The sequence below is a fragment of the Bufo gargarizans genome, chromosome 2, assembly GCF_014858855.1.
Source record: "Bufo gargarizans isolate SCDJY-AF-19 chromosome 2, ASM1485885v1, whole genome shotgun sequence".
NCBI lineage: Eukaryota > Metazoa > Chordata > Amphibia > Anura > Bufonidae > Bufo > Bufo gargarizans.
In genome coordinates, this window is record NC_058081.1 from 163,599,926 (window position 1) to 163,624,516 (window position 24,591).

The 24,591-nt window shown below is 43.6% G+C and overlaps 1 protein-coding gene across 14 annotated transcripts in view; it reads right to left on the reverse strand.

Moving 5' to 3' along the window:
* The window catches only part of MYO5A (myosin VA), a 160,722-nt gene that overhangs the window by 88,505 nt on the left and 47,626 nt on the right, over nucleotides 1-24,591 (reverse strand). For all 14 annotated transcript variants that reach the window (XM_044279658.1, XM_044279660.1, XM_044279651.1 and 11 more), the window contains exons 2-6: nucleotides 23,548-23,658; nucleotides 20,861-21,032; nucleotides 20,002-20,146; nucleotides 15,967-16,123; nucleotides 1,175-1,318 (exon numbers count right to left, since the gene is read on the reverse strand). In XM_044279658.1, coding sequence (XP_044135593.1) covers nucleotides 1,175-1,318; nucleotides 15,967-16,123; nucleotides 20,002-20,146; nucleotides 20,861-21,032; nucleotides 23,548-23,658 — 729 coding nt within the window. The remainder of the gene's footprint in view (nucleotides 1-1,174; nucleotides 1,319-15,966; nucleotides 16,124-20,001; nucleotides 20,147-20,860; nucleotides 21,033-23,547; nucleotides 23,659-24,591) is intronic.

Below are 24,591 nucleotides of genomic sequence, written 5' to 3' on the forward strand. Positions count from 1 at the left end.
TAGGACGGAACTCAGTCCTGGAAAAGAAAAACGCTAGCGTAAAAGTACCCCAACATCCGTTCTCGATTTAAATATATATTTTTGGAGGAATAACAGAGGATCAACGCAATGGAACAGTCTGAGATGCTCCAGAACCACTGTATTATTTCTTAAAGAACACAAGTTCTTACTAAATAAACATGTCAGGAAAGGTAACTTGATCTTTAAATGTATAATAGCTAATTATTTTCCATTTTGCTTAGAGTACTTTCACACTAGCGTTTTTCTTTTCCGGCATAGAGTTCCGTCACAGGGGCTCAATACCGACAAAAGAACTGATCAGGCATATCCCCATGCATTCTGAATGGAGAGCAATCCATTCAGTTTGCATCAGGATGTCTTCAGTTCAGTCATTTTGACTGATCAGACAAAAGATAAAACAGTAGCATGCTACGGTTTTATCTCCGGCGAAAAAAAATGAAGACTTGCCTGAATGCCGGATACGGCATTTTTCCCTATAGGAATGTATCAGTGCCGGATCCGGCATTCAAAATACCGGAATGCCGGATCTGTCCTTCCGGCCTGCGCATGTGCAGATCGGTAAAAATGGGAATACAAGACGGATCTGTCTGTCTGCATGACAAGCGGAGAGACGGATCCGTTCTTGCAATGCATTTGTGAGACTGATACGCATCCTGATCAGTCTCACAAATGCTTTCAGTCACATCCAAATCGGCGGATCCGGCAGGCAGTTCCGACGACGGAACTGGCCGCCAGATCACACTGCCGCAAGTGTGAAAGTAGCCTTAACGAACATACAGATGCGGAAATCACATGGATGATCCGTGTGCTTTCCACATTCATGTGTGTTTTCTGCAAAAAGATAAACTATGTTCTACATTTGTCCACTAAATGCTAAACGCGTACACAAGGACTTCAAAGACTGCAGATGCAACACAGACCGCTAAACTGATAAAATCATGTCCATGGGGTCTAACTCTTCCACCCTCTAATGATAATGGGATGACTCCGCTCTTACTATCCCAATCTACACAGCAAAGCTGACAAGTCAGCTACAGAACAGAATGGATAGACACATAAAATCATCAAAACTCAAATATTTTTATAACAAAAACCTGATTTAAATATGTCATTTTCTGATGATACATTGCCTTCAACACAGAGAACTACATACCTGAAACACCACTCTTGATTTCTCCAGTAAATAAGTCCTCATGTGGGCACCAATAATCCGGTACCGCTTATCAAAGCCAATCTCTATGTATTTTCCAAAGCGACTGCTGTTGTCGTTCCTTGTGGTCTTTGCATTTCCAATTGCCTGTAAAAAACACAAAGAATCCACAAGCTAATTAAAGAAAAAGCAAAATGGAGAATGTAAAGTCAAAGGAATTTTAGTAACAGAGCTTTTAACATCACTGCATCAGTCTCCTCGGTTTGTTTTAAAATATACCAGTATTACTGCCATCTGTCTTGTCATTTTGTTAAAATAAATTGCTTTTATTAATATGCTAATTACCTCAGTAATGTGCCCAAGGGGCTGTCCCTCTGGCCGTTGACGCCCAGACGCACCCATTCTCTAGGAGCCCAGCACCACCCCACTGCTAATTATTCACTCCTCTCATGGCCGATGGTGCGCCGTAATTTCACGCATGCGCCCTGGATCCACTGGTCAGCGCCCGCGCGGTGTCCTGGCAGCAGCCTCAGCGAACGAAACGCGCATGCGTTTTCTGGTCTTATGTAAATAATGATTAATTGTACAGCTGAAAGTCACTTTCTATTATATTTTGGGGGTTGTCAAAATATACAACTTTTTAGACTTTTCCGACACCCTATCCACTTTTTTTTTTGTAAGTGGTTGGGGCTTGGGTAAGAGGAGACGAGCTGTGGGGTGAGGAGCTCCACAGATAAACTCATCTAACAACATGCACGCCAGAAATCTACTCTTACTTCTGGCTTAAGATTTCTTTTCTGGCACACAGACAGTAGAAGATGCAACTAATTTTTACGTGGCGTGTGCCTCCTAATACATTGGTCTGATTTTTCGGCAGTTGGGTTTTCACAAAGACTGGTGTCTGAAATGCCCGCCTTTAGTAAATGACCCAATTTGTGTTTCAGTTTCTCATCTGGCAGACCCTCAGGAGGGAGAGATACTTGTGCTGATGCGTTTTGCTCACAGAGGATCGTCTAGACTGGGTACACTGTAGCAACTACTCATCTGCTCTGGATGAGCATGAACAAGAATACTTTCATTTACTAATAGCATGAAAAACTTAAGAAACCGCCACCTAGGCACGGACCTGGAAGCCCACAGAAGGACTACAGTGTGTTTCCATGGGCTACCGGGTATGTTCCTCCGCACCACAAATGACAGGACATGTCCTATCTTGCGCTCCACCTTTGGGATTTCTGACCCACTGAAGTCAATGGGTCCGCACTGAAATGTGGAGTGCACTCGGTCAGTGCCAGTGTTTGCGGTACACAACATGGAAACAGGCAGCTCCACAATCGCGTGAACGTGACCTTACACGGTCTTAGTTATCACTTGGCAGACAAAGACTAGGATCACAGCATTTCATTTTTCTGTTGTCCGTACAGAAGATATGTAAATGTAGGCAATGCAAATATATGATATTCTCATGGGATAAAAGGTCAACCACTACAAATAATGCACTCATGTATTGTGACACTTGTGAAGGCGGATTTATTTTCTCTATAGCCTGGACAATACTATACTGCTGTCATTGCCACATATCATTAAGGCCTTTTATCTCAACAAACTGTCATTCTCAGTGCTGACTTGAGCATTACTAATCAGAAAGAATGCAGAAATTCCATAGATTTAGGTTTAGCTACTAATTGGCTTATGCATTCATCAACCTGACCCTGCTCACCCATGTAAAATTCTCAAAAATCATGGGTGAAGAACATACCCTGTCAAGATAGAATGGTAACCTTACTTGCATGTAAAAAATAAATCCCATTGAATCCTGACAATTTATGTAAGCCACTAAGAAAAGATTACGATATTTTACAAATCGATGGACTATATGGCAGGAAATTAGCTGTTAATTTACTAAAATGTGTAGATGTAGCAGTGGCGAGTTTTGCCTTTTTACATGGCATATTGCTATTCTTTACGTTATGATGTACCATAGTGCACAATAAAATGACCAAAATATGGGTCTGCTTCACCACTATATTGTTGCAGGATAATGCCACGAATTATCCAAGGTAAAGAAGAATAGTGAAATATAAAACTGCCTAAATACGATGTACTCTAATGTGTGTATTCAGGATAGACAGAGGCATGCTATAAGGCTGCACAGCATGCTGACAGACATGAGACGGTATTATGTCTTTCCACATGAGACTTGGATTGCGTGTAAAAATCACAATGACATATATTCATCTCCCAGGCAATCCTGTGTAAGAGAAGATAGTGTCCTCGTGCTCCTACATGGCTGCCATGTGACAGGTATTTTTAGGCTGATGCATCTGTACACGGTCTTCTTACGCAGTCAGGAGGTGGCTCTAAATATTTGTCTGCGGGAATCTGGGAAAAAGATGTAGCATGGGAGGGTTCACATGGATGACACAGCCATCGCTTCCTGGCCTTTTTACTGACCAGGTTAAAGACCCTCACTGACCCAGTATTGTATTATTTAAAGAGGACCTTTCACTTGTATAAACGATGTGAACTGAGTATGCTGCCATATAGAGCGGCGCCCGGGGATCTCACTGCACTTACTATTATCCCCGGGCGCCGCTCTGTTCTCCCGTTATAGGCTCCGGTACCTTTGCTTCTTAAGTTATAGTAGGCGGGTCTTCCCTTGTCCTGTGGGCGTCTCCTTCTCCTAGGCTGCAGCGCTGGCCAATCGCAGCGCACAGCTCACAGCCTAGGAAGTTTTTTTCTCCCAGGCTGTGAGCTGTGCGCTGCGATTGGCCAGCGCTACAGCCTAGGAGGAGGAGACGCCCACAGGACAAGGGAAGACCCGCCTACTATAACTTAAGAAGCAAAGGTACCGGAGCCTATAACGGGAGAACGGAGCGGCGCCCGGGGATAATAGTAAGTGCAGTGAGATCCCCGGGCGCCGCTCTATATGGCAGCATACTTAGTTCACATCGTTTATACAAGTGAAAGGTCCTCTTTAAGTGTAACTTTACAACTGGCACTTGGTTAAGTACAGAAAGGTCAAAACCAAGAACCACTGATGAAAATCAAGACCATTGCATAGTGCAAAGCAGGTGGTGGTTACCGGTAGATGCACAAAATTCTTAGTCTGTAATTGTAATATCCACATCTACTAAACCGCATTCCTTAAAAAATAGTTACGTGCTTTGCAAGCCTTAAAACCATGGGGCTGCACCTAGGGCGTGCTTACATCATGTGTAAAAATTGCGGGACTGTGAGCCTGTTGGAATCCATACAGATAACACAGGGTTAATAGTGGCTCACCCTTCTGAAAACCAGGTCAGGTGCTCTCGCTAAGGTGTGGTTCACCCTAACCGAATCCATACAGAGACATTAAGTGGTCTTGGAAATAATTTAAAAAAGAAGCCAAAAGCCAGGAATTAAGCTTCCTCACCACTTTAATCCCCAATCACTTCCAGAGTTCCCACTCCCAGCCAGGTAATGTTTAAAGGGGTTGTCCGGGTTCAGAGTTGAACCCGGACATACCCCGAATTTCACCCATTTCTCCGATGCTCTCCCTTGCCCCGTGCTGGATTGCACAGGGCAAGGGCTTTTTCCCGGCGCCTCCATAAGGGCACTCACAGGAGGTGTCCCCGCCTCCCCAGGACAGGAAACAACGTAGAAGCTCAAGTTTAAAAGGCCCCCTCCATTTACCTGCTTCAGTTGTTGTTTCCTGTCATCGGGATTGCGTGGAAGCCGCTCCTGCAAGAAGGGAGCCCAAGTGAAGTATTACACGGCCTGTCAATTTGCCCCATCAGGGAGGGTCTTGCAGGGGACGGGGATTGAAGAGGGCATGGGGCCTCTGTCCCATCTCTTTGGTGTAAGCCCTTCAGTGAAGGTGGCACTGGACATCCGCTTCCACGGATACGGTACCGGCGGGGAGCGAAGGATCACGCACGCATGCGCAGAACAGGCCGGAACTCTCTGGGCAAGAGTTCCGCTTTGCCATGTCTCTGCATGTCACTTCCGCCGGCAGATGACATCAGAGGCCTGGCGGATATCAGGGGAATGTCGGGAGCATGGAGCACTGCAGGCAGCGTCCAACAAGTCCATCATGTCTGCTCCCTTGGAAGCTCCAGACATGTCCCGCAAACCTGTGGATCCTTCTGCCGCTCAGAACCCGGTAAGCCTCCTCCTATCAGTTATGCCTCTCATGTTACCTCTATTAGGGGAAGAGGAGCACAGTGGTATTAATTTTTCCCCACTGGTGTTGGTGCTGGCCCTCATTTTAACTTCTTAGCTACTAATTCGGCCCAAAAATGTATCTTACTTTATAGGGCAGGGAGTTACTTTATAGGGCAGGGAGGCCAGCACTGTAAATACCTCTAGCGGAGACTCGGCGAGGAGAAAATGTGCAATGTACAAAAAATCCCTGCCGTCTAAGTCTAAAAAAGCTCTTTGTCCCAGGTGTACAGACAAAGTAGTAACTGAAGAGTCCCCATCCTTCCTAGAATCCATAAGAAACATGATCAAGGAAGAAGTAAATGCGGTAATAGACGCAAGATTACCACCAGGCTCCCCCCAACCATCATCCTCATAGAGATCACAAATATCGGAATTCCCATGTAATCCAGACTCTGATGAGGGGGAAGTATTCTCACAGGCAGATTCCGAATCTTCTGAGGACGAATCAGGAAGGCCTTTCTGTATTCCTGAAGATACGGAAAAATTATCAAAAACAATATGAGCTACTAGGAAGATTGAGGACGTAAAGGAATCTCAATCGGTTCAGGATAAAAGGTTTCAAGGATTGGGTGAAAAGGAAAGTCTTCCCAGTCTATAATAACATTAAAGTATTGATCACTAAAGAATGGAAGGAACCAAAAAAGCGGGATACAATTCCGAATGTCTTTAAAAGAAAATACCCCTTTGCAGAATCAGACTTATCCTCATGGGATAAAGTTCCCAAGATCGACACTCCGGTTGCCCGCATTAAAAAAAGACTTCTTTACCATTTGCAAATATGGGCCTCTTAAATAATCCGATGGATAAGAAATGTGAGGGTCTTCTTAAGCGGGCATGGGAGACTAACGCGGCTATGCTGAGGCTTAGTATAGCGGCTACCTGTACCTCCAGGTCATTATCGGTCTGGTTATCCTAATTGGAGGAACAACTGGCGGCTGGTACACCCAGAGAAGAGATTCTAGCCTCTATCCCTATTTCAAAAGAGGCCACAAATTTTGTCAGATGCCTTGGCGGATCTAGTAAGGCTCTCGGCTAGGTCCCCCCTGAATGCCACACGTAGAGCTATATGGCTCAGATCTTGGTCTGGGGATGCTAGCTCGAATAGTCGTCTATGCTCCATTCCTTGTGAAGGGGATAAGTTGTTTGGCTCAGCCTTAGACGATGTTTTGGAGAAGGCATCAGACAGGAAGAAAGGTTTTCCTTCAGACTCCAATTTTTTTACAACAGAGACGGTCCTTTCGGAACCAAAAAAGGACCAGACCAGAGGAGGAAAGACGGCTCGGGAAGATGGCAATCCCCAAAAGGAAAGTTTTTTTTGTTCAATTATCATTCAAAAGAGCATTTCTACAGGGAGTCAACTAAGAGAGGCCATAGGCCTAACTAACTGGGACAAAGTCCTCAAAAATGAAAATACAGCCACAAAATGGGATATCTTTAAAAGCATCCTAAAATCTCAATGCGAGAGGTACATACCGTATGGGAATAAAAGGTTAAGGAACAAAAAGAAACCAATGTGGATAAATAGAACTGTAAAGAAAGCAATACATGACAAAAAGAAAGCATATAAATCACTAAAACAGGAAGCACTGAAAAATTATAAGGAAAAAATAGAATATGTAAAAAACAAATAAAAGTGGACAAACTAGAGACCGAGAGATTAATTGCAGGGCTCCAGATGGCGCCATTTGCACCTAGACCCTCCACTGCTCTGCCGCTTTCACATTAAAATGACATGGCACGCGCCCCCACCCTAAGTGTTAGATTCATTGGTGGTAGTGGCAGTTCCGATCGGAGCCCCAGCAGTGTAATCCTGGGGCTCCAATCAGTTACCATGGCAGCCAGAACACTACTGAAGCACTGGCTGCCACAGTCGGCTCCATGCTGCTGTGTGCACTATGCAGGGAGTGTGAAGTCCTATTCACCCTAATAGAGATCTATCAGGGTGAATAGGACAAGGGATGAAAGATCCCAGGTTCTAGCCCCTAAGGGGGGAAATAGTTATTAAATAAAAAAGTAAAAAAAAAAAAAAAACAACACACACCAAAATATTAAGTTTAAATCCCCCCCTTTCCAAATTTTACATATAAAATATATAATACAAAAAATTACATATCGCCAAGCCAGAAAAAGTGCGAACTATTAAAATATTTAAAAATATCTCCTATGCGGTGAACGCTGTAACAAAAAAAAAAATTTTAGTCACCTTGCTCCGACAAAAATTAGGTTAGGACTGTTCTATTATGGTCCAGATGTTCCATAAAATCTAGAATGCACGCGGCTTTTTGGGAGTTTTATTTTTTTTTAACGTGGTATCGAGTATCGCAATACTTTTTTATGGTATTGAAATAGTAAAAATTTTGGTATTGTGACAACCCTAGGTAAGACGTGTTTTTTTTTTTATTATACCGTAATTATATGCATTTAAAATTTTGGCTCCTAAATTTTTCAGGTTAGGAGCCAATGGCTCCTTGATATTTTTTTTAGTCTGGAGCCCTGAATTGCCAAAAAGTAAAACTAACCCTAAAATGTTCTTCAATTATATAAATGTTAAAAAGTATAAATCTGAAGGTGTCGGCCCTTTAAAGAGTAAGGAGGGGGGAGTCGCAGAGAGCGACAAGGAGAAAGCAAAGCTATTAAATATTTTTTTCTCCAATGTATTCACTGAGGAAAATAAACTGTCAGATGAAATGCTGAATGTAAAAATAAATTCCCCATTAAAAGTATCCTGTCTGACCCAGGGAAAAGGAAAACAGCGACTTAAAAAGATTAAAATAGACAAATCGCCAGGACCAGATGGCATACACTCACGTATCCTAAGGGAATTAAGTAATGTCATAGCCAGACCCTTATCTCTGATATTTGCGGACTCTATACGGACAGGGAATGTTCCACAGGATTGGCGCATAGCAAATGTGGTGCCAATATTCAAAAAGGGTCCAAAAACAGATCCTGGAAACTATAGGCTGGTAAGTTTAACATCTGTTGTGGGTAAACTGTTTGAAGGTTTTCTAAGAGATGCTATCTTAGAGCATCTTAACGGAAATAAGCAAACAATGTCATATCATAGTTAATACGGTTGAAAAAAGACAAACGGCCATCAAGTTCAACCAAGGGATAGGTGGGGACGCGAATCCCAGAAGGAAGTGAGACTCAGATTTCTATACGTTTTCTTAAGCATTTATGTTTTTTACTTTTAAGAATTTGTCTAAACCCTTTTTGAAACTTACCACTGTTCCTGCTGTGACCACGTCCTGAGGAAGTCTATTACACAGATTCACAGTTCTTACAGTAAAGAAGCTTTGACGCTTATGGAGAATGAACTTTTTCTTCTCCAGTCAGAGGCTGTGCTCCCTTGTCTTTTACACACATTTTACAAGGAACAGCTTTTCGCTGTATTTTTTGTATGGCCCATTTATATACTTTTCCAGGTTAATCATGACCCCCCTTAGACGTCTCTTCTCAAGACTAAATAAATTAAATTCTTTTACTCTTTCTTCATAACTAAGACCCTCCATGCCCCTTTCATTTTAGTCGCTCTCCTCTGTACTTTTTCCAGCTGCAGTGCATCCTTTCTATGTACTGGTGCCCAGAACTGGACTGCGTATTGCAGATTAGGTCTCACCAGCACTTTGTAAAGTGGTAGTATTACATCCCTGCCCCGCAAGTCCATGCCTCGTTTAATGCATGACAATATCAGCATGGCTTCATGAGGGATTGGTCATGCCAAACTAATTTAATGAGTTTCTATGAGGAGGCAAGTTCTAGACTTGACAGTGGCGTATCAATGGATGTCGTATACCTGGACTTCTCCAAAGCATTTGACACTGTACAACATAAAAGGTTAGTATATAAAATGAGAATGCTTGGACTGGGAGAAACGTCTGTAGGTGGGTAAGTAACTGGCTGAGTGATAGAAAACAGAGGGTGGTTATTAACGGTACACACTCAGATTGGGTCACTGTCACTAGTGGGGTACCTCAAGGGTTAGTATTAGGTCCTATTCTCTTCAATATATTTATTAATGATCTTGTAGAAGGCTTGCACAGTAAAATATAAATTTTCGCAGATGACACTAAACTGTGTAAAAGTAATTAACACTAAAGAGGACCGTATACTACTACTACTACAGAGGGATCTCGATAGATTGGAGGCTTGGGCAGATAAGTGGCAGATGAGGTTTAACACTGACAAATGTAAAGTTATGCACATGTAAAGGAATAATGCAAGTCACCTGTACATACTAAATGGAAAAGCACTGACATGGAAAAAGGAACTAGGAATTTTAATAAACAGCAAACTAAGCTGCAAAAACCAGTGTCAGGCAGCTGCTGCCAAGGCCAATAAGATAATGGGTTGCATCAAAAGGGGCATAGATGCCCGTGATAAGAACATAGTCCTACCACTTTAAAAAATCACTAGTCAGACCACACATTGAGTACTGTGTACAGTTCTGGGCTCCTGTGAACAAGGCAGACATAGCAGAGCTGGAGAGGGTCCAGAGGAGGGCAACTAAAGTAATAGCTGGAATGGGGCAACTACAGTACCCTGAAAGATTATCAAAATTAGGGTTATTCACTTTAGAAAAAAGACGACTGAGGGGAGATCTAATTACCATGTATAAATATATCAGGGGTCAGTACAGAGATCTATCCCATCATCTATTTATCCCCAGGACTGTGACGAGGGGACATCCTCTGCGTCTGGAGGAAAGAAGGTTTGTACACAAACATAAAAGAGGATTCTTATGGTAAGAGCAGTGAGACTATGGAACTCTCTGCTTGAGGAGGTGGTGATGGCAAGTACAATAAAGGAATTCAAGAGGGGCCTGGATGTATTTCTGGAGTGTAATAATATTTCAGGTTATAGCTACTAGAGAGGGGTCGTTGATCAAGGGAGTCATTCCGATTGCCTGATTGGGGGAATAAAAAATTCCTTCCCGACTCCAAAGTGGTGAAAATTGGTTTCTACCTCACAGTTTTTTTTTTTTGCCTTCCTCTGGATCAACTTGCAGGATGACAGGCCGAACTGGATGGACAAATGTATTGTTTTGGCCTTATGTACTATGTTACTCCAGAAACCACTACAAAAAGTCTTCACAATGACACCAAATTTCAGGTAGGAGGCAGATTAAAAAAGATTTGCCTTGGCCTGGGAAGACATTTCTACCTCCCCTTGGGTAAGAAATACCATAAAGCAAAGGTTAAAAGCTAGGAGTTCGCTTCTCCTCACCAGCAACAAGCTTTTGAATCGGCTAGAAAAGCAGCAGGCTCTGAAATCAGAGATATTGTTGCTGCTAAAAAAAGCAAGTCATAATCCCGGTACTAAAAGACCAAGAGGGAACGGGGTTTTGTTCTCCGATTTTTTTAATTCGAAAACCAAAACAACACTTACAGGGTAATAAAATCGGAAAAGGTTGAATAAAAACAACCTACAAAAAGTTCAAGATGGAGACAATCAGGTCAACAGTAAATCTCCTGCCTCAAGACTCCTACATGGTAACTCTCGATCTTTCCGATGCATATTACCATGTGCCTATCCACAAAAGCTATCAGAAATATCTCATGCTGGCGATATTTCTGAAAGGAGAGAAGCGTCACTTTCAGTTTCAGTCCCTTCCCTTCGGGTTGGCCTCAGCTCCCAGAATTCTTACAAAGATCATTTTGATTGCAGCTCTGTCCCTCCAAATTCTCCAGTCACATCTACAGATGGTTCAAAAGAAGTTACTGGAATTGGGCTGGTTAATAAACCCAAAAATATTTTTGGAGGTCAAGTTAGACTCACACAACCTCATGTCTTTTCTCCCTCTAGAAAAACAGATTTCTCTATCTCAAAAGTTCTCTCTGTTTTACGAGTCCAGAACAGTATCATTCAGAGATATCATGGCCATTTTAGGCCATTTGACAGCCACAATTCCAGCAGTGAGGTGGGCCCAACACCACACAAGGGCACTACAGTCATTTCTCCTGAAGAACTGGGGTGGAAATCAGAATACTCTAGACAAGAGGATAAGATTCCACTTAAAGGTAAAGCAGTCTCTTCTGTGGTGGAAAATAAGAAAAAAATCTTCAGTCAGGAGTATTTTGGCGACACACAAATCAAGTTGTTATCTCTACCGATGCCAGCAGTCACAGATGGGGAGGCCACACAAAGATCAAGTAATTCAAGGTGTCAGGAGTCAAAAAATGGCAGGAGCCTCCTCAAATCTAAGAGAGCTGATGGCGGTCTTCAGGAAAACATAATAGCGGACGATCTCAGCACAGAAAATTTAAAAAGGAGGGAGAATGGTCACTAGACCCCCAATATGTTTGATCAAATAGCAAAAAAGTGGGGTACCCCGGTCTTAGACATGTTCACGAATCAAAAGAACAAACAAGTAGAAAAATTCTGCTCCCTCTCCTTAAAAGATCAGCCATTGTTTGTGGATGCTCTATTCGCCCCATGACCAAAAGGGCCTCCTCTATGCATTTCCACCCTGAGTGCTAATGAAGGTGATAGAAGAAAAATGGCAGATGATTCTGATATCACCTTTTTGCCAAAAAGATCCTGGTTTCCCCTCCTTTCCGACCTCACAGCGGGGAGTTCTGGATTCTCCCATCATATCCAGGCCTACTGCATCAGGGTCCAGTATCTCATCCACATGTGTCTCAAATACAACTAACAGCTTGGAGACTCAACAAGTTATGTTAAAACAAAAGGGTTTGTCAGATCCTGTAATATCCACCCTTCTGTTAAAGGGTTTCTACCATCAGAATTTCTGTTATGTAGCTGACCGACATTAGCGATGGGCTAATGTCAGCACTACATAACAGTATGTTTTTTACATTTGTCCCTGCAGCCGTTCTGCTAAAATACACACTTTTACAATATGCTAATGAGCCTCTAGGTCAGGCATGCTCAACCTGTGGCCCTCCAGCTGTTGCAAAACTACATCTGCCAGCATTCTTGGACAGCCTACAGCTATCAATCTACAGCAGGGCATTGTGGGAGTTGTAGTTTTACAACAGCTGGAGAGCCGCAGGTTGAGCATCCCTGCTCTAGGTGCTATGTGGGCGTAGATTCAGCACCTAGAGGCTTGAAAAACTAACCATGTATCCCGCCCAGGTCCTCCGTTCTGCCCGCCCCGCTCCTCTTGATTGATGTCCAAGTTCCATGCATCGTGGAGGAAATCCTGCGCCTGTGTTGTGGAAGCCATTGAAAATCCAATTACCTTTAAGAGTAATTAACCCTTTTTTTTTTTTACCATAACACACTTTAGGCGGAGGCTTCCGCCCAGCAGTGTGTTCGGTGATGGCACCAGCTCTGATGGGTCATCTTTAGCACTGTCCTAGCCGTTTTACAGGCTAGGGCACTACTAAAGCCCACCCATCAGTGCTGGTGATGTCACTGGGCTTACTGCTGGGCCGAAGCCTCCGCCTGGCAGCCCTATGGAGAGCCCGGTATGTCACCGGAACTCCATAAAATGCCTTTTCCCTGCGCGATTCAGGGGGGCCAGAGGGGTGAAATTCTGGGTATGTCCGGGTTCAGCTCTGAAACCGGACAACCCCTTTAAGTGGTTGCAATGATTAAGTGCCCGTAAACCGTGCATCGCCACTGCAGCCAATCACTGTCCTCAGCATTAGACCTGCTTGTCCTCAATGCTGTGTGTAAACAAGCAGCGGCAGGAGGACCAGACCAGCGCCACAGAGAATGGTGCTGGAGGAAGGGGTGAGTATAACATGATTTTTTTTATTTTAGGTTATTCAAGGTCTTGTCCGATATACTCCCACACAGAAGGTTACTTTGCAGTGGAAAAATCCAGGGCAGATCTTCATGTGGATTTGTCTGGCAGTTTTGCTTCAGATTTTTAGGCAATTTTATATTTCACTGTCCTTCTTTAGGCTACTTTCACACTAGCGTTCGGGCGGATCCGTTCAGAACGGATCCGCCCATAATAATGCAGACGGAGGCTCCGTTCAGTACGGATCCGTCTGCATTATTTTAGCAAAAAAAAGCTAAGTGTGGAAATAGCCTGGGACGGATCCGTCCAGACTTTCAATGTAAAGTCAATGGGGGACGGATCCGCTTGAAGATTGAGCCACATTGTGGCATCTTCAAACGGATCCGTCCCCATTGACTTACATTGTAAGTCTGGACGGATCCGCACGCCTCCGCACGGCCAGGCGGACACCCGAACGCTGCAAGCAGCGTTCAGCTGTCCGCCTGTCCGTGCGGAGGCGAGCGGAGCGGAGGCTGAACGCCACCAGACTGATGCAGTCTGAGCGGATCCGCCTCCATTCAGACTGCATCAGGGCTGGACGGCTGCGTTCGGGTCCGCTCGTGAGCTCCTTCAAACGGAGCTCACGAACGGAATACCGAACGCTAGTGTGAAAGCAGCCTAACTTTGATTCATGTGTGGCATTATTTTTTGTTTGTTTCTTCATTTTCTTAAAGTTTAAAAACATTATCTTCATTTTCTCAAAGTTTAAAAACATGAAGAAGCATAAAAAAACTCACTGTGTTATATGCCAAAAAATTAGGTAGGATGACATCCTTTTTATACCATTTGTGCAAAGTACAATGCACCATGTATTCGCAAATCACTGAGCTGTGACTGACAATTCTGAACACTCTTTCACCCCTTGAGAAATTGGTCATAAGACAGAGTTTATCAGCTGTAGTCCATGTCAAAGACACAGCAGAGGAATGTTCTTCACACAAGAATGAACTCAACTATTTTCTCTAAGACAGGGCCAAAGCAAGTCTTTAAATGGTTAAAAAAAAACAAAAAAAACTCCATTGATAAAATGGGAAAAAAAATAATATAAAAACATAAGAATACATAAATGTATATTTATAAAATAAACAACTTACCTCTCCAGTCCCCCCAGTGTTTTCCAGTGGCTGGCACATGACTACTGCAGCGAATAAGTGGCCTTAACAGTCCCACCCCTACTACTGGTATCATGGTTCCCATCACTGAGATCTGATGCCAGCCGACCTTCAGGGCCACTCAGCTGGCTGCTTTCACAATGACAGTATTTAAAGATTTCTACCCAAATGCAGTGGGAAATGTTTGGTTGCAATTTGCTGTGGCTTACATTTTTGCTAAGGTATTGACAGGGATTACTGCCACTGCCAAGTGAATGAATAATAAGAATCTTTATTCATATAGTGCCACCATATTCCGCAATGCTGTACAATTCAGAGGGTTCATGCACAGTAACAGGCTACAGGATTACAAGCTAAAATACAAATGAAACACTAGGACTCAGGGCCCTGCTCACAAGAGCTTGCAATCTATGAGGAAATGGGGGTGATGCAAAAGGTAAAACTGATAATTTTCTAAAGTGGTCCAGCCATCTTTGTACTAAATAGAGTAGTGCAGGCGGAGCTGCATGAGTGGGGGGATTTGGTTCTGAAGAATGAGGGGAGGGGGAGGTAAACGGGGAAGAGTCAGTTTAGGGAACATGATAAGCCTGCCTAAATAAAGATGTGTTTTTAAGTCATGTTTAAAGCTAAGGAAGTTAAAGGGAACTTAAAGTGAGACAAAGTTGGGTTCTAGAAGATAAGGCAAAGAAGACAACAAATATGGCGTCTCGTCCGGTTGTCACTGTGGCAAAACTGGCAACCGAAACGGAACAGACAATTGGAACTGTACAGTACGGAAATAAAACCTAACCAAGGGGCTGACTGCGGTGTACGCCAGGCTATGATAACCAGACGTGCTGCGCCAGAATTATGATGAGGTGTAGTGAAGAATCTGTCAGTCTGTGCACCTGAACTGAAATCGACGTCACACCCTGGCACGGACTGCAGTGTTCTTCTATGCAAGAAAAACCACCCCCTCCCTGCCCTCACGCCACCCGCTTTTTGGTAAAAGTGGCGAGGCCAGCAGTAACGGCACTTGCACAAAACTACAAAACTTTTTGCACAAGTCCCAATGACACAGATGCTAAAGTGCAGTTTGTGACTTTTTCACGCTACTTAAGTGCCAGATTTGAATTCTAAATGTGGCCCAAATGTTTGCCATGGCTGACTACTGGTTTAATAATAGATGGCAATTTTGAGAGTGAATCTTCTATAAAGGAAGTTTGTCAATTAGAAAAAAAGGAAATGAGTCAATATAGCTATGCCAATGGGTGGAACTGTACCCTCTGCACTTTATCACTAGCACTCCTGTGTTGGCCTCAGGGTTGAAATATTTAGGAACATATCAATCCAAGAGAGCAAGAACAAAGCCTAGTGTGACCATTCCATAACAGGTGCATTAAGGCCAATACGAGGAAGAAATGGCAGGAATCAATTTATGTATATGGCTAAATGCATCAAAAACCTTTTAATTACATTTTCCACCATATTCATGTTGAGATCAATCACCCGTCACCAGATAAGGTGAGGGCTGCAGTTCGGGCAATGTGTAGTGATGTCTCAGCAGCGAGGCGACAGTGCGTATCCGGCTCTGCTTAGCAAGACCTTCAAACGCTTATTAATGATTCACTGCATAAACCCCATGGAGATTAGTAGTTCTAAAAAATGACCCGGCAATAATGTACTGGGAACGGGGAGGAGGGGGTAACCTGTACATTTAGCAATGCCTAGACGTTACCTACCTCCATAATGGGATTAGAAGCCAGCACCCTTTCTTCAACGTTTGCTTCACTTTCCGTCCCACTGACTGTAGCAAAGTACCTCATTGCATATTTAGCAGATACCGTCTTCCCAGCTCCAGACTCTCCACTTACAATGATGGACTGATTTCTCTCATCCCTGCGAGACACAAATCAAACTTACAAGCTTTGCGGTACACAGATTTACAGGTCTAGTAATAAATCAGCCTCAGTGTACTTTCACACTTGCGTTTTTCTTTTCTGGCATTGAGTTCCGTCCTAGGGGCTCAATACCGGAAAAGAACTGATCAGGCATATCCCCATGCATTCTGAATGGAGAGCATTCCGTTCAGGATGCATCAGGATGTCTTCAGTTCAGTCAGACAGAGGAAATACCGCAGCATGCTATAGTATTCTTCTCCGTCCCAAATTCCCGATCAGTTGCCAGAATGCCGAATCCAGCATTAATTTACATTGAAATGTATTAGTGGTAAAAATACCGGAATGCCGGTAGACCTTTAAAAATGTGAAAGAAAAACAGAAACGGATCTGTTTGTCCGTATGACAAACGGAGAGACAGATCCGTTCTTGCAAAGCATTTGTGGGACGGATCAGCATTCGGATCCGTCTACAAATGCTGTCCGTTTGCATGCAGATTGCCGGCAACCAAACTGCTTGCCGGATAACTCTGCCGCAAGTGTGAAAGTAGCCTAAGTCTATATTCATACGTCCATCGTCAATTTCTGTAGCAAATGCCACAAATGTGTCATCAAGGGGACTGACCCTCATGTTTTTCATGCGGAATTCACAGCAAATAAGGGACATGACATTTATCTTCCAGACTAAAAATTACACAGATAATTTCTGATGGGGTTGTTGAAATCCCATTCACTTGTCTTGGAATTGGATGGTGATTGGACATGAAGCGGAAACCAGAATCAAATCTGACCTGTGTGAACATGGCCTCACTGTTAAAACGTTCCAGAGTTGATCTGCTCAGCTGCACATCTAGTAAGTGTTTCAGATATACCAACCACCCTTATTACTCTAGCTGCTGTCCCAAAATCAACCTTTTGGTCATCAGAAAACAGTGCTGCGTTCTCAGCGCCCACAGCTTGTGATGCCAATTAAACCACAGATTTTTTTTTAAAACGATATCACTTCTGTGCCAATTGGTAAAGTCAGAGATCAGAATAAGAGGATTCAGACAAAAAGTGGTGATCTAGGGTTTCTCTCTTCCATTGGGAAGACGAGTGGCACTGCAGGACACTTGATCGTCATAAGGTTGGAGGGTCATAAGCCACACAATAGAGGCTGGAAGTCTCATGTGGCCACCATGGGTATACAGTAACCATTCAGTAATGCCAGTTACCACAAAGGTAACATCACATAGTTAAAGGGAACCCGTCTCCTCCAGAAACCACCCCAAACTGCCAGCAGTACCTGAGAGTAGCCCACAGTGTGATCTAATGATCATTTTCTTTTAGCAGTTAGATGCCGCAAAAGCTCTGAAAACTTTCTTTTATCTATTTTTTTTTTCTAGTCATGCGTGAAGTCAAGGTAACCGTACCCCCTTCCCTGCCCCTTCACCTGTGACCGACAGCGCTTATGGGCGAGAGTTTGGCTGGCTTTGCCGTCAGTCACAGGCGAAGGGGCAGGGAAGGAGGTGCTGTTACCTTGACTTCAAGCAATGAGGCCGCTGCCTCCGTGACTTCAAGCATGACTAGAAAATAAAATAAAAACCTTGATAAAGTTTTCAGAGCTTTTGCCGCATCTGACTGCTGAAAGAAAATGATGAGAAACACACTGCGGGCTACTCTTAGGTACTGCTGGCGGTTTGGGATGGTTTTTGGAGGGGACAGGTTCCCTTTAAGGTTGTCGGAGTTACACAGCGGGATGTCAGGGCGTGCCTACAGACACAATACCACTCCAGTCACCATGGTTCCTTTTCAGCTAGAGAAATGTAAAAGTAAATGGTTAGAGCCGACTTGCAATAAAGAATCCTCCAGATATTTCATGTGCATCTTCAGAACCTGCTAAGACTTTACCATTTCCCTGCCTGGACTGCTCCTGTTAGAATACCATCCTCCTTCCCCCAGTAAGAGCAGTGCTAGGCAAGGCTGAATCATGAGCCGAGCTGACAGTAAGACACCAAAGATGTGTCAGCACAACCTGGAATGCGAGACAAGCCCAAGGGTGCAGTTCAAGAGACCATGTACATATCGAAAAGCCAGACACAGTCACTCTGTAGGGATCATTTGCGTCAGCTTTTTATACACAATGGTGCACAGTAATGTGACAAGGGGACAGATCTGTGCTTTCCTGAAATGGGGACATCTAAAAGACTACTCAATTGAAAGCATAAATCATGAATATGAATGACAGAACTTGGTTTGTGTGCTAATAATAGCGATTACTCTGGATGTGATGCGTCATGGATGGAAATCTGGCTCCGTGCTAATTTCTGGAGCTGCTTCATGCATCTAGGCAACTAATCCACCTAACCGCTCGTGTATTCCCTGATGGTACTTGTGCTACTTGCAATCATCCGTCTTTCATCCATGTTTTCTTTCCTGGGTTATATAGCCATGATTATACAGGCGGTCCTCAGTAATATATTATTGCACATTATCTGATCAGAATGCTGTCGGATTTCTACCAGCTATTCCAGACCATGCAACATGGAGGATGCAAGCCCAATCCATAAATTATTTACCAAGAACCCGGCACCGTAAGGCCTGCAATTCCTCATAATTTGAAGCAGGACCACCATAATTTGAAGCAGGACCACCACTGGTCCAGGAAGGAGATCACTCAGTCACATCAATTCACTGCTTGAAAGCAGGGTACATAGGAGGGAAAAAAAGCCTTCATGCGTTTAAACTATCCTTCTGCTGGAGTTCACCATATCCGGCATAGCCAGATACTGCCATTCACTGCTGGGGCCCATTGACTATAATGGGATCCGGACGATTTCCAGCATGAGTGCTGGGATTCGGCTGGACAAAGACCAGTACAAGCACCTGTTTTTGTCTGGCCGAATCACGGCCCTAATGCCAGACACAGGCCAGATCCCATTATAATCACTGGAGTCTGGCAGTACTCCGGCAGGCTGTTCCTCTACCGCAGCAGCCTGGTGGATGGTTTAAAGTTGAGTCTGTTACCACATTTGGACATTATAGACCGCTTACATAGCGTTCTGGCATAACTTTAGATGAATCAAATAGTACCTTTGTTGCATTCTTCTGCGGTTCACCTGCGTCAAAAACTGGCTTTTATTCATATGTAAATGGCGGCTCACAAGAGCCAAGGGGCGGCTTTAACTTCTTTGGAGCCCAGGGTGATCATCCTCTTTTGTTAATATACCCGCCCTAGCCTTTGCCAGCCCTTCTCTTCCCTTGTGTCCTCCTCCTCTCCCAGCGAAATCCTGCACCTATGCTCTTCCTCGCTTGGCCGGGGCATGCGCACTGCGATGCCCACTGTGGGCACGGCTTGGCTGGAGCATGCGCAGTAGCTACAGCAAGCAGTGCGCATGCCCCGGCCAAGCGAGGCAAAGTGTAGGCGTGGGATTTCGCTGGGAGAGGAGGAGGACACAAGGGAAGAGAAGGGCTGGCAGAGGCTAGGCCGGGGATATTAACAAAAGAGGATGATCACCCTGAGCTCCAAAGAAGTTAACGCCGCCCCTGTGCTCTTGTGAGCCGTCATTTACATATGAATAAAAGCCAGTTTTTGCCGCAGGTGAACCGCAGAAGAATGCAACAAAGGTACCATTTAATTGATCTAAAGTTATGCCAGAACGCTATGTAAGCGGTCTATAATGTCCAAATGTGGTGACAGACTCCCTTTAAACACATACAGTATGTGAAAGTAGCCTAATCTAGCATCCTGGAGTTGGTCACAAGTGTCCTAGATAGTCTTCTGCCAACATTCTCTGATGATGCACAGCAAAACACACTTTGACAAAGTAACACAAAGCAAAATAAAAAATAAAAATGCATTAAAATATTGACAAAAATGTTTAATGTCACTGAAACAAACCTGGCCATTTGCTTATATGCTTCTTCTGCCACTGCAAAAATATGAGGATCCATGTCCCCCATATTCTGCCCACTGTACGCATTGATGATATCAGCTCCATAGATGGGTAATTGCTCATAAGGATTTATCGCTACAAGGACTATACCTGGGGGGGGGGGAAGAAAAACAGCACAAAACATAAGGAGCAAGTAAAAATTTAAACTTTATGGGTAAATCTGCACACGTGTAAATTACTTGATGATCAGTCATATGGGAGCTGCAAGATCTTGAGAAACAGGTCAACACATGTAGAAATCTGTCTCAATTCCATCTGGGATTCGCGTCCCCACCTATCCCTTGGTTGAACTTGATGGACTTATGTCTTTTTTCAACCATATTAACAATGTAATGTAATGATCACAGATCGGGAAATTCTGCTCCTCAAGAAGTAAAATAAAAGCCACAAATCTTATAATAATTACATGTGGTAAGATACACTATATCTGAAATGAGTGCAAGGAATACAGGTAGTGGAACTACAGGGATAAGGGACTTCCTCAAGACAACAGGGCTATGCATTATATGGACTGGTAACGTTCATAATGCACAACTACCTCAAAATGGTCCATGACGCAGATGAATCACCGTGAAATGAAGGTCTTATAAAGAAGACCCAGTTTAGACGTAAGCATCTGATATACATCTACTGAAACGACACGTTTCTTTTACATTCGACAGTCATGGATATTTAACAGATCTCCCCATAGCAGAATATTACACATAATGGTCTGCAGGGAAGAGTCTCCCCAGGGACCATCCAATAACAGAACATAAGACATACTCTTCGTCATGAAGGTAAACTGAGCCCGGGTGCACTCACCGCAATAGGTGTAAATGAGCTTGGAGTCTATAAAGCGCACTTTGAGGTTGTGCAGGATGGCCGGCTCATGGAGATAACTCAGTGCAGTCAGGTCATTTTCTCCCACGAGGATGTCAGGATTTCTCAACGGTGGCAGCTCCTTTGTTTTGGCATCTAGACGATATTGTAAAGCCTGCGAGACACAATTAGAAACATTTTAACAAAGCACGTTGTCAAATCAGCACTAGCTTATGTCCTATACCAGTGATGGTGAACCCTTTACAGGCCGAGTGCCCAAACTGCAAACCAAAGCCCACTTATTTGTCGCCAAGTGCCAACACGGCAATTTACCCTGAATACCAATATAGTATATCATTAGCTATATTAGCCTGCCTATTCAAAGCGCTGCCTGTGCCGTTCATAGCCCACCCTGCGCTGATTTATGGCAGGAAAAGTCTAAGGCATATTGGTACACCATAGACTTTTTCCAGTGTGTTGGTGCCCACAGAGAGGGCTCTGAGTGCCGCCTCTGGCACCCGTGCCATAGGTTCACCTATACTATGGTTTAAGACTCCTTTCCATGGGGATCTTTCTATGGTTTCTTGTATCATACTACATACACGATCTAAAAAAACTACAGTATTACCTCATACAGTATAACTAAAGGACTGTGATCCCCCTGCAATCTACACAAAGAACATGTTGTGTAACCCTAATGTACTACGTACTATTCCCAGAGCTTCCCTCATCAGCGGCTACAGCCTTTATAGTACAGTCACTATAACAAGCAGCAATGTACTGTAAGCTCAGCAGTACACGTCGTGGGGAAGGGGGACCAAAGTGCCAGGCTTACTATTACTATTGGGAGGTGCAAATAACCCCTTGGTTCGCTGACTAGTGGCCGCAATGATTTCCCCCCATTAACATCACAAGCCACAGGGCTTGCTGTCTACAGGACAGTCAACAGCGAGTATGGGTAAACTGAAGGCACAACACGTATATGATCACTGATGGGCACTGTAGGTACACTTTTTATGGGCACAATATAACCATATGGACATTATGTGCAATATCTGGTAGTTACTACTATATGTACTACTTTACAGGACACTGCATGGCATTTTATATTTGTATGCAATATTCCATCCATTTTTATGGACTATAGATGTATACATATATACAAATAAATATTAATGGGGATTTGCTCTGGTAGACAGGCTAGCGGACGAAAAGCCTTCACCTGGTCAGCAGTTTTTCTACCCGCAGTCCACAGCAGGCTTTAAGGCCTGTTTACCAGCAGGCGTCTCTCAGTGAGATGTGGCTTCTTTTCACTCCCAGGAAAGTTCTCAGTTCCCAAACATACAGAGACTGACAGTGCTCCACTGTCAGCGAGGAGAAAACCACACTCTGCTGAGACTGCTGGCTGGGTTTGATATAGGCCAGTAAAGACCCGGCCTGGAACGTGGGGAGCAGCCACCCACTCAGCACTTTGGCTACTCCCAGTAAGAGCCGGATCGGCTTTACAGCCATACTAAGAGCAAACAGTGTCAGTCAGCACTAGCTGCCGCTGACACTCGAAACTACCGGCTCTTACATCACCGAGGCCAGGAATCTCGGTGACACATACCTTCCGTCAATGATGGACCCTTGCGTCTTCATACAATATATATATATATACACATATACACACACACATATACATATTAAAGCATGTCCTATTTTTTTTATTTTAACTTTCTTTTATTGTGTAATTTTAAGTGGTTTAATCTAAAGTAATTTACTGTATAAGGTTTTTGCTAAAGGGTGTGGAAAACCCCTTTCAAAAATCTTGTATTTACAGTTAAATTCTGAGAAGTCTAGGCACGAACAGGAAATCTAAAAAAATTTCTGGCCGTCCTGAACTACTTCCAAAAAAGTGAACCAGTCACATTAATAATGTAGTCTTATCTGCAGACAGCATGTTACAGAGCAGGGGAGCGGAGCAGACTGATATACCGTTTAATAGGAAGAGACTGAATATAACTTAGGAGTCCAGTGGGTGGTCCTATAAAAGCGTGTATAGAGAGAGAGCGGGCAGTCACAGATGGAACCACCCAGATGACTCCTAAGCATAGAAAGCACAGAAGTGTAAATGGCTAAAAGAAATACTGAATCATTTCCCACAAAACTATATATCAACCTGCTCAGCTGGACTGCAGATAGCACTGCTTTATTAAGGTGACAGGTTTCCCTGAAAAGTGAGAGAGAGATTACCTGGATATATTCCAAGAACTGCAATGCATGTCCGATTCTGTGCAAAGTAGCACCACTAATGTATTTAGGTGAATGCACATAAATGAGTTATAGATTTAGAAACTAAACAGATGCTTTTATAAATAGGAGAGAGGACTTATCTACATCGCTAGACAGAGACCAGAGGGAACAGCCACAAGGAGCTCGAATAGGAGGGCAGGCCATAAAAAGCACAACAGCTGAGAAGTATGGCTTACATACACCAAGCGTGCAGCCCATAGACCGTAATCTCGTCAGATTAACAGAGAACCTCTCAAAATATCCCTGATTTTATACGAAGATCAGTAACATCAGAAATGGAAAACTACACAATGAAGACACTTCTGGAGGCACGTCAGCTGCTCCTCACAGATCGCAGCTAATGAGCAGAAAAATGCATCCAAGATGGCATCACTGTCAACTGGGTTTCATCATACCGTGCCTTCCTCAAGCTGCAGGTGAAGAACGCCGTCTCCTGGCTTATAATCTTTCTGAATCTGGGCAGATTTCCAAACTTCTTCTGGATCTGGGATCCATACCCTCGCGTGCTGAAATATTAACAAGAAGAGATTGTTTAGGACAATACCTTGGTTATGTCAACCTGCAAATTGTCAATTAACCAGTAAATTATTCAATATTTTTAAAGGGGTTTTCCGGGACTTCGATATTCATAGGTTATGAATATCAGATTGGTGTGAATCCGACACCCCACCGATCAGCTGTTTCGGGCTGCCGCCATCACCGGAGACTATACACTGTGTGGTTTCCAACACCGGAGTACTGCAGCTCGGCTCCCGTTCATTCGAATAGAGTTTAGCTGCAGTGAATGAGGCCTCCTGCTTCCGGCTCTGTCCACTGTATAGTTTCTGGTGTCGGCGACTGCCCAAAAACAGCTGACTTAGGGGTGTGCCAGGGGGTCACACCCCCACCAATCAATCTGATATTGCTGACCTATCCTGAGAATAAGCCATCAATATGCAAGTCCTGGAAAACACAGCATATTTTTACATCCGATTCGGTGGTACTGACACCACTGTTAGTCTTCACTTGCTGTGCTTCTAGTACCCAAGAAAAAAAAATGACCCATAAAGACACATCATATCACATCAGAAGACCGAGATAATGGATAAAGGACACCCACAATTGTACTCCCCTTTTTAACTTCATTTATTTTATTTTTTTACCAATGTCTGGATGAAGATTTCTGGACCATTTAGGTCTGATGTGGAGATAAGTGCATGTAGACATACAATTGTGGACAAAAATTGTGAGACACAAAATTTGGTTTTCACAAAGTTTGTTTTGTCAGATGTTTCTATTGTGTGCTGAAGTACAATTATAAGCATTTCATTGTTTTTTTTTGTATTTCTATTGCCAAATACTGTATATCAAGTTTTTGCAATGACTCAACATCTTGGAGTTGATCACAGTTTCTCCATTTTTGTTTGTCCTCCCACTTTTTTAGGACTGACCAGAGTTTC